At 54.5% G+C, this 9,687-nt stretch overlaps 1 protein-coding gene across 2 annotated transcripts in view; it reads right to left on the bottom strand.

Annotated features, from left to right (window-relative positions):
- The window catches only part of ATP2A3 (ATPase sarcoplasmic/endoplasmic reticulum Ca2+ transporting 3), a 36,162-nt gene extending 31,140 nt beyond the window's left edge, over positions 1-5,022 (bottom strand). For both annotated transcript variants that reach the window (XM_042879696.1, XM_042879697.1), the window contains exon 1: positions 4,890-5,022. In XM_042879696.1, coding sequence (XP_042735630.1) covers positions 4,890-5,007 — 118 coding nt within the window. In that variant the 5' untranslated portion in view covers positions 5,008-5,022. The remainder of the gene's footprint in view (positions 1-4,889) is intronic.
- Between the last annotated feature and the right edge of the window lie 4,665 nt (positions 5,023-9,687).

The raw sequence follows: 9,687 nt of genomic DNA, 5'->3' as shown, positions 1-9,687 counted from the left end.
CGGCCCCAACGCCCGTGTGTGCACACGCCCCAGACTCCCTGCCAAGGCTGAGCCCCCCGCCCCCCCGTGTCCCCCCTGCAGTGGAGCAGCTTGGTTTGGCTTTTTCCATCGCTCACCACATTTTCCTTATTTTAGAGCTTTCTGTTGACTCGGAGGTTGCAAAATGGAAAATGTAAAAAGAAAAAAACAAGGAAAGGAAAGGAAAGGAGGGAGTGCAGGCAGGTAGAGGCAGCAGGGGGCTCAGCCTTGGCAGTGATTCTGGGGCAAAATCCTGGGGATTTGGCTCTTGCGGGGAGCGCTGCGTTCCTCCTGCAGCGAAGGGAGGTGTTAGAAAGGAAAAGTAAGGGGAAAAAAAATGGGAAAATGACAACAATAATAATAATAAAAGAATAATAATAAAATAATAAAAAAATAGAAAACAATAACCCTTACATTTGGGTGTATTGGGTGTAGTCCTGCCTGCCGGTCCCCATTCACCCCCACCCTTCCCCCCCAGCCCTGTTTGAACACAGGAAGCACCCGAGGCACAAACACACGGGGAGGAACCCCGGGGACGCTCGAGCACAGAGCGGATTTCCTCCCCGAAACGCAGCACCGAACAGCAACGTCTCTTAATTTGGTTCCCTCCTCGCCCTCCCTTCCCCCCCAGCCACAATGGATCTCGGGGCCAACAGGTGTCCTATAGCGACTTGCAAATGGGAGGAAAAAAAATAATCAAATGGCTTCATCTGCATCAGCGCACGCAGCGACACGGGCAGATGGTGGGGATTCAAATGTTAGGAGGGTTTGGACGAGCGCTGCTTGTAGGCTCTGGTTTCCAAGAGGCACGGAGCTCTGCGTTTTGCTATGAAGATGGGCTGCAGGGATGTCCCCGGGGATGCACGGTGCAAAGGGCGCACTGCAGCAGGTGGGGCTGAGCAGATGAGCCAACGGAATTTAAAAGGAATAAAACAGAACGCCGTAAATTAGGTGAGAAAAAAGCTTCTGTACGAAGACGGCAAGCGCCCAAACCTCAGCAACGGGAGCTCCCCACGACCCCCGGCTACACACAGAGCGTGGATTCACTCGATATTTAAACAGCTTATTATATATATAAAAAAAAGCAAAACTCAGCAACCAAACCCACGCAGAGCTCGGCTCCCAGCGCCGGGCCGAACCCCCAGCAGCAGCAGCAGCCCCGAGCCCCCCCTGCACCGCACACACCCACGCCGGCGGCCGCTCGCGTCATGGAAACACTGCGCGACCGCAGCCCGCTTTGCTGCCTTTGGCTCCGGCTGAGCAGCGCTCCCAGCTCCTCCCGTCGCTGCTACCTGTTGTAAAGCGCGATAGCAGCGGCCAGCGCTGGGCTCCAGCAGCGGGTCGTTGCGTTTCTCAATTATTGCCTTTTTGTTGTTGTTCTATGTTGCCTCTTCCAACGCTACGGCCGGGAGGTGTTTATTAAGAAATATAACTTGGAGTCACAAAGCACCAGAACATCACACGCACAGCAGTAACTGCAGGTGGGATGGGGTCTGCCCTTCTGAGCCGCGGGCAGCACCAAACCCAACCCATCCCATTGCTGTGCCAGCAGCAGCCTGCTTTTACCCAAGATGAAAAAGAAGATGAAAGAGGCGTTTGCAGCCTCGATATCCCATGCACAATGTGTGCTTTATCCCATTGCTTACACCTTCAGAACCATAGAATTGTTAAGGTTGGGGGAGACCACTAAGGTCATCCAGTCCAACCATCAACTCATTAGTGATGTTCTGTGCAGCCTCCATGGGGATGGGGTGCTGTAGAGAGCTCACTGTGCCCCAAATCCCCATGTGGGGCTCCTTGTGGGGGTGTCCCCTCCAGACCCTACCTGGATAATGGCACAGTGTGCCCACACACTGAATAACCCTTAAAAAAGGCTCCATTTTGGAGTGTCACCATCCCACCCCAACGCGCCAACACTGAATATAAGGGAAAAAAAAAAAATCAAAGCTGGCTCATCCAGCTGTCTGCACATATGAAAAACAAGGGGAAAAAAGCATCATAAGAGCTCACCCAAAAAGCATCACCTCATCTCAGTTTTTAGCAGCAGGCAGATGGAGGAGGTGCGGGACAGAACAACACCTGGATCGGGGGGTGCACCGTGTGCACGCTGCCCCACATCTGTGACCCAGTGCTCACTGTTTGGGATTTACCCCAAGAGAGATGACCATGGAAACACAACAGAATGGCTCAGAGTTGGGTCTGGGGTTGGGAAAAGACTGAAAGGTGCAGAGAGCAACAGTTGTTGGAAAAAGATGATGAGAGCGCACTGGGCTCGTTAAGGTATTTTGGGGGATTCGAAGGGTGCTTTGTGGGAGCAGCACTCCCTGAGCATCAGCCATGCAAGCAACACCTCAACCGTGCTCTGCACACACAGCACAGAAATGGAACTGTGAGCAATATCACACGTGTGTACACAGAGCGTGAGGGGAAGCCCAAGGGCAAACCCCAGGGAAAGGCAGCACCCGTGGGTGCAGCTGCATTGCATCCCTCCCGAACAGCAGAATGAGGAGACGAGGGGGTTTCTGTACATGCAAGGTTGGGCAGCCTGAGAGGAAGGTGTGGGATCCAAAGCTGGGTTCCCTACAGCACACCGATGGGAGCTGTGCAGTCGTGCTGTTGGAATGCCTGAGCATCACAGCCCTAAGGGAAGCGATTTGGAGGAAAAGGGAAAAGAAAAAAGAAAAAAAAAAAAAACAAAAACACAAAAAGAAGACGTAGCATGTTTGTGAATCAGCCTGCTGAGCGTGTGTTTCGGGGGTGGAAAAGGTGGGCGATGTGCAGAGGAACAGAGCAGAGAGAGATGAGTCACAAAACGCCGCTTTCCCTCGCCGGCAGCACAACCATTGCAGCGTGAAATGGGAAATTTCATCTTTCCATGGTTTTGTTTTTTATGGTTGGGAATGGGTTGGAGCCATCAGCTCTGTGCTGAGCTGGAAGGGAGGGAGGGGGACAGGGAGGGAAACATCCCTGTGCTGCGAGCAGCCGGCTCTGCTGCCATGCAGTCAGGTTACTGATGGGGCAAAGAAAGTTGTGTGTATGCATAACATCAGCAACATGGAGAGGCTGAGCTCTCAGAGCATGAAAATGCCTGCCCAGAGCCCTGCACAGCCTGCAGCGGCTGTCTGCCCACTAATTGGAGATATTAAATATCTGCTTCCTCCTGCAGTGTGGGCAGTGGGGCTGCAAACAGCATTCTGGGCTCCAAAGAACGCAATACCCCAAAACAATACATATATACACACACACACATTTCTATATAAAGATCCACGGTCATTGCTTCTCACCTGATGTCAGAGCTCTGCAGCTCTTTCTTTGAAATGCATCAGCTCCAGAAATAAAAACAGTCAGAGGGGGATTTAAGCAGCTCCCCAGCATATGTCAAAAGATGGTTCTTAAGGGGGGGGATGGTGCGTCTCAGGTTGTGATTCACGGCACCTCTGGCAGTTTGATTCAGGTTCAGGAGGAAATGAATGAATGAAAATGGAAGCACTGGAGCCACAGGTCTGCCCTGAGCTGTGAGATTGGGGTTTTCTTCCCCCTTCTGAACTCTTTGCACAGGCGAGACACACAACTGCCTCGTGCTTCCGCTGATGAAATTTAATTTAAATTCAAATTAAAACATCATCTAACATGAGCCATCTTCACAGACACTGTGCTGTCCCACACCACAACCCCAGTGGGCTCCCCCAAACCAGGCACGCAAGTGCAGGCTCCTGCAACCTCAGCACAACCTGTGAGCTCCCACCACGTTGGAAAAAAAGCTATTGGCCCACGAGTGAGGTTTTAAAGCAAAAATCAGTAAGCCACAAAGGGTTCCAGAGAGGTGGAGGTCCCTGCAGACCCCCAGGGTCAGGCTGGAGGGCTGTGACCACTGATGGAGCTGTGGATGCCCTTGTGCAACGCAGGCAGTGCAACCAGATGGCCTCTGGAGGCCCCTTCCAACTTGAATGATTCTCTGGTTTTGCAAAACATTAATGATAACTGCACGATATCTAAGTTGCAGCCATGGGATGTCCCCAAGGCAGCTGCCTTCGTGCACCAGCACTCTGCAAGAAACCCAGGGCGTGAAGCAAAGGCTGCACCACAGACAGAGGTGAGCATGCAGCCATTGCTTGGAGGTATGTGTGTGTGTGTGCAGAGTGGGGGAATAGAAAAAACAACAAATTGTCACCACTAGCCCTTTGCTTTGCACCTACGTCAGGCGGTGCTGGGCCTGACTCAGCAGGGATGATTCACCTGGGCAAACAGGGGAGAAGCCACCGCGCTGCTGCTGCTGCGTGTCCCCACTGCGGGGCACCGCATGCACACCGACCCAGCGGGGACTCTGGGGAAGGGTCCCTTTGTGGCACCCGTCTGGGAGCGATCCTCGGCCTCAAAGCAAGGGAATCCCAAAGCCGAGGGCTCCCAGCTCACGGAGCGGGGCTGCGGCTGCCCGCTGCTAACGCGGCCGGGGCGGGGAGCAGGTGGGATGCGCGCTGCTCGGGGCTGCCGCAGGGACGCGGTGTCAGCGCTGGGAGCACCTCACTGCTGCACGGGAGGAAGCACAGCCCCGATCCCATCTGACAAACGGAGCTTTTCCCTACCCTCAGCCACGAGGACCAAACAGAAAGGAGACCCAACAACTCGCTCCGACCCGGGACGGAGCACAACCCGGGCCTCCGAAGCCCCGCACAGCCCCCACCGAGCGCTCCCGATCCCGATTTTCTCACCGGCGCTCCTCCCGAAGCCGCACACATCCCCGCTCCGTCCCCTCCGGCAACGAAGAACTTCACCCACCCCGCACAGCGAACAGCCCAATTAACCCCATCCCGCTAATTACCCTTCACTAACCCCTCCCTACCCAACAGGTGCCCCCATTCCCACTCACTCACCATTGGGGCCGTACTTCTCCCGGTTGCGGCGGACCTGCTCGGGGCTGAGCCCGCAGCTCTCAGTCACGTCGAAGCGGCTCAGCACGTCCCGCACCGGCACGCTGTGCGCTGCCTCCATGCCCCGCCGGCGCCGCCCGGAGCAAACCCGGGGCCGGCGGGGAACGGGGGGGACGGGGACGCGCAGAGAGCGCACTCGGATACCGTCGCTCCCTCGGTACCTCCGGGGAAGGGGAGCCCCGCTCCGGTCCGCCTCCCGCTCCGCCCCGTTGCCGTTTCCCCCGCCTCCCCCGGAGCCGCCCCGCGGTCCGCCGCTTCCGTGGGTTTCATCGCAAAGTTTTAGGAAACAGCTGTGGTGAAGCTCTCTGAGCAGCCGCCCGCTTCCTCACCGTTCAGTCTGATGCCGGAAGACATAGGAAGGCTTTATCGGCACCGAAGCGCTGCGTGGGACCCCCCTATTGCCCACCCAACGCTGCTGCTTGTGACCCCCAGCAGCCGTGCCCTGAGATGGGGACATGCCGGTGACAAAGGGAACCCCACAGCACATGGAATGCCACCGCTGCACCCATTGCTGTGATGTATCCGGAGAGATACACAGCACAGAATGTCACTGCTGGGCAGGAGGCAGGAAATGTCCTGTGCACGTGGCACAGCATCTCTGTCACCACACGGCCAGGTCACCGCATGTCAGGGCTCTCAGGGCTGCATGATTCTCCTCTGCCCATAGCACAGCACCTCCGTGGGAGCCCACACGATGAGCAGTGGTTCTGTCCCAGTGTTGGTCCCTGTTGGTGCCCAATGGAAGAGGCTCCCCATTGCACAACGTGCAGCCTTTGTGTTGCTGTGCTGCAGTTCAAATGGTGGCTCCTTGCAGCAAGAGCTCTGCACACAGCAGCACCGTCCTGAGTTCATAGAATCATAGAATTGTTGAGTTGGAAGGGACCCCCAAAGGCCATCTGGTTCCACTCCCTCCAGTACACAGAGGTGCCCACAGCTCCATCAGTGCTCAGAGCCCCTCCAGCCTGACCCTGGGGCTCTGCAGGGACAGGGCATCCATACTCATCTACCAAAGCAGGGCTACCCAAAGCCCATTGGTACCACCCAACAGCCACCCCACACCTATGGGATGTTCTATGCAGTGCCTCAAGCTCCCCATGCTGGGAGTGTTGCCGGGTCTCCGGGCAGGAGGAAGCAGCTCCGTGGGGAGGAGCTCAGCCTCATTTATTTATCCAAGCAATTATTTATAGAATGCCTTTCTCACATCCCACCGGAGCAGAGGGCCTGGAGGAAGTGCAGCTTTGTGCTCTCCAATGCTCTAAATTCGGTTTTCCTGCTGTGAGATACCCCCCCCCCCCCCCCCCAGCCCTCCTGCAGGAAGCAGCTCCACACCCTGTGGCTTCCAGTTGCTGTCTGCCTCACAAGAGCTTTTGGGGGAGAAAGCTGTATTTCTTTTATGTGCAGCTTGTAGCAGCCTGAGAGAGAATAAATTCCACCTGTTGTTATGCAACTGTTGCATGGCATAGCACTGGGTATCATTGGAAATGGTTGGGATGAAAAGGACCTTACAGCCCATCCCGTTCCAACCCATGGGCTGGTTGTCCCCAACCAAACCAGGCTGCCCAAAGCCCCATCCAACTTTCCCTGGGGCACCTGCAGGGATGGGGCGATCTCATTTCTTTGGGTAACTTCTGAGAACCTCAATTCCAAGCCCTCATCCTGCAGGTTGGCACTGGAAGGGAGCACGAAGATGATGCACGGGCTCAGAAAGTTAAAGATTGACAAAGTTGGGAGCAATTAAATAGTTCTGCGGGAACCAGCTGTCAGCAAAGGTAGCACCAGCAGCCCTGCCTGTAATTAAGCAGTTCATGGCAACTATTAGCAGTCAATTAGCCCAGTACTGAACAGTGATGGCAAATGGTCTGCAGAGAACAGCCCCAAAATGGCCAAGGAGGGGCCATGGGTCAGTAAGGCCCTAAGGCCCCACAGTGGGGGTTCACTGCTGCAACAGCATCAGCCCCAGAAGAAAACAAAAGGCAAATCTCCTTATTTCTTTGCTTTCCCCAATGGTTTGAGGGGCTGCAGCATGGGACTGGCATGAACCTGAGCCCTGCGCTGCTCCTAAGCCCACCCTCACTGGGGAAGATTTGCTTTTATCTCTATTCTGCTCCCAGAAAATGGGAAAAGAAGGAGCTTTGCTGGCTCCCATCTGCAAGCTGAGCCAGGAGCGGCTTTTTATTCTGCGGCAGCTTTGATATTTGCTTTTCCTATGGATTAAAAAAAAAAAAAGAAAAAAATACAAACCACCTCGAAATAACACTTTGAGGCTCTTCTAAATGCTATGCGCCAGCCGACCTTTTGGAGCCGTGCTCCAGGTGTTATTTTTAATCCCAAAGCCAAGACTGCAGGCAGGCACAGGGAGGGCTCTGCTCCCACAGGGAGCTCCAAAAAACACCAAAATGCCCTCAAAAGAGGTGCCAACTTTCACTTCATGGCTGTGGTTGTCATGTTTCCATCTCTGCTGGAATCACACCCTCAGGACCACCGCGATGTGTGGTTTGGGTGCTGGTATCATTGGGATTTGTCTTCTTGGAGTTCAGCTGGCTGTGCTGGAGGAGGGTTGGGTATCACTGGGATTTGTGCTCTTAGAGCTCAGTTGGGTGTGTTGGAGGAGGGTTGGCTGCCATTGGGATTTGTCTTCTTGGTGCTCAGTTGGATTACCCTCACCAAGGCCCATGAACCACAGCTGCTGCCAGATGTGTGCACATCTGGAAGATGAATACAGATGCTCCTTGCAGAGCGTGTTTCCCCTCTGCGTTCCCCACTGTGCTCTGGGCTTTCCAGCCCTCCAGGAGCAGGATTCCCCCCCTGTAGGACAGACGCTTTGCTTGGAATGATGCTGATATTTTTGTCTAAGTCTGCTGCCCTGAGCATTTAGGGGCAGCCCAAACCCATTTCCCAGTGGGAGTGCTGAGGGCTGCCCTGAGCCTCGCTGCTGAATTTCCTGGCATTTGCCCCGACCGCTTCACTCGTGGTGTCTGTCTGTGGTTCCAGACCTGTGTTGGGCAATCCTCATTTATTTATGTGCTGTGTCCTGACCTCTTTCAAAGGGAGGAAAACCCATTAATATCCACTGAGGGGGAACACCGTGACACTCACTCTGACGCTCCGATGGCTCTTCTCCCTGATGTCAAATACCCCCTGGAAAAAAAAAAAAAAAACAAAGCCTTTGTGGTGTGTGATTCCTGGCGTGTAGGAAACAGCAAAAGCAAAGAGGAGAGGAGGCTGCAGGGCAGAGCAAGGAGGGCACTGGGCCCCCGCAGGCCTGGTTGGGAGGGCTGCATGCAGCCCTGGTGGGGTACAGCTGTGGGCCGGTGGAGGAAACTCATATTGGGCACAGAGAGGTGGGGGATGGAGCTCACATTGGGCCAAGTGATGGCGGCTTCCTTCCTCTTTCTGTTTTGTGTTCGCAGAGTAAAGGAGAGGAACCTCTGTGAAGCTGCAGAGAGAGGGAGGGGAGGTTGTAGGAAATAAAAGGGGGGGAAGGTAAAAAGGAGAAGTGGGAAAGAAAAAAATGGGGGGAAGGTGGGAAGAAAGGGGAGAAAGGGGAGAGGGAAAAAAGGGCCAGAAAAAGGGCAGAAAGAGGGCAAAAAGAGACACAGAGCAGAAAAATGAAAAAGAAAAGAAAAAAAAAGGCCCCAAAGGGGAAAGGAAAAATAGGCCAAAAAAGGGGTACAAAAAAGTGAAAAAGTGGGGAAAAAATGGCCATGAAAGAGCCAATTAAAAAGGACAAAATGGGCCAAAAAAAGGAGGGGAAAGAAGTGAAAAAAAGATGCAAAAAAGGGGCAAAAAGGGGCAGAAAAAGAAAGGAAAAAAAAGAAGGGGAGAAAAGGAGAAAAATAAAAGGAAGGAAAAGGAAACTAAGAGGAAGAGAAAGCAAACAGGGCCATTGAGGCGGAGCACAGTTGGTGCTGTGTGGGTCAGTGGGGCAGGGGCAGCACTGCAGGACAGCCATAAAGCAGCAGCTGTGTGCTTCCTTCAGCCCCAGGAGCTCATTCTGACCCTTCCAAGACCGCCCAGCTCAGTGATCCCAAAAAGCCGTCGAGGATTTACTGTGGCTCGCTGCGTAACAATATCCGTGTTTATGGCGGCGGTGGGGTCTGTGTTCTGCAGGCAGACTGCAAAAATGTGGAAACGTGGGGTGAAATACAGCTGTTTGTGCACATATAGAGCTCTAGATGGAAGGGACCTCCCAGGTCATCCAGCTCCAACCCACGGGCTGAGTGCCCCCACCAGCTCACGCTGCCTTAGGGCCCCATTTGTGGCCTTGGGCACCTCCGAGGATGGGGCACCCGCACTTCTCTTGCTTGGGGTTTGGTTGCATGGCAGTGAGTGGGAGGCACTGCAGATGGCAGCAGGAGAGGAGCCGCCAGCTCCATGTGTCATCACTGCCTCTCAGCCCCGAGCCTGGCAAATATAGCCAACAATGTCATTGTTGCTAGGATTTTTGGGCTCCGGGCAGTGATGCCCAGGGAAGGCTGGCCACGAGGAACGGTATTGTCTGCATGGAAAGGAAGGAAAGCGCGTGGGGCTGTGGGCAGTGCCTGGAGCTCAGCCCTGGAGTTGTGCTGCTCAGCCCCAGCCCTGAGATCCGAACCCATAGAACTGCCATAGAACTGCATCAGAGAGCAGTGTCCAGAACCCAGAACATGTTGCACACTGGAGATCCCCTATTCAACCCAAACTCACCCCCAGCGCCAAACCGACCACAGTGTGGTGCTGGAAGGAGCCCTATTAACACCCA

This window comes from Lagopus leucura, unplaced genomic scaffold (genome assembly GCF_019238085.1).
Source record: "Lagopus leucura isolate 7727_CA_CO unplaced genomic scaffold, USGS_WTPT01 Super-Scaffold_100024, whole genome shotgun sequence".
NCBI lineage: Eukaryota > Metazoa > Chordata > Aves > Galliformes > Phasianidae > Lagopus > Lagopus leucura.
This window is presented reverse-complemented; position numbering and strand designations above follow the sequence as displayed.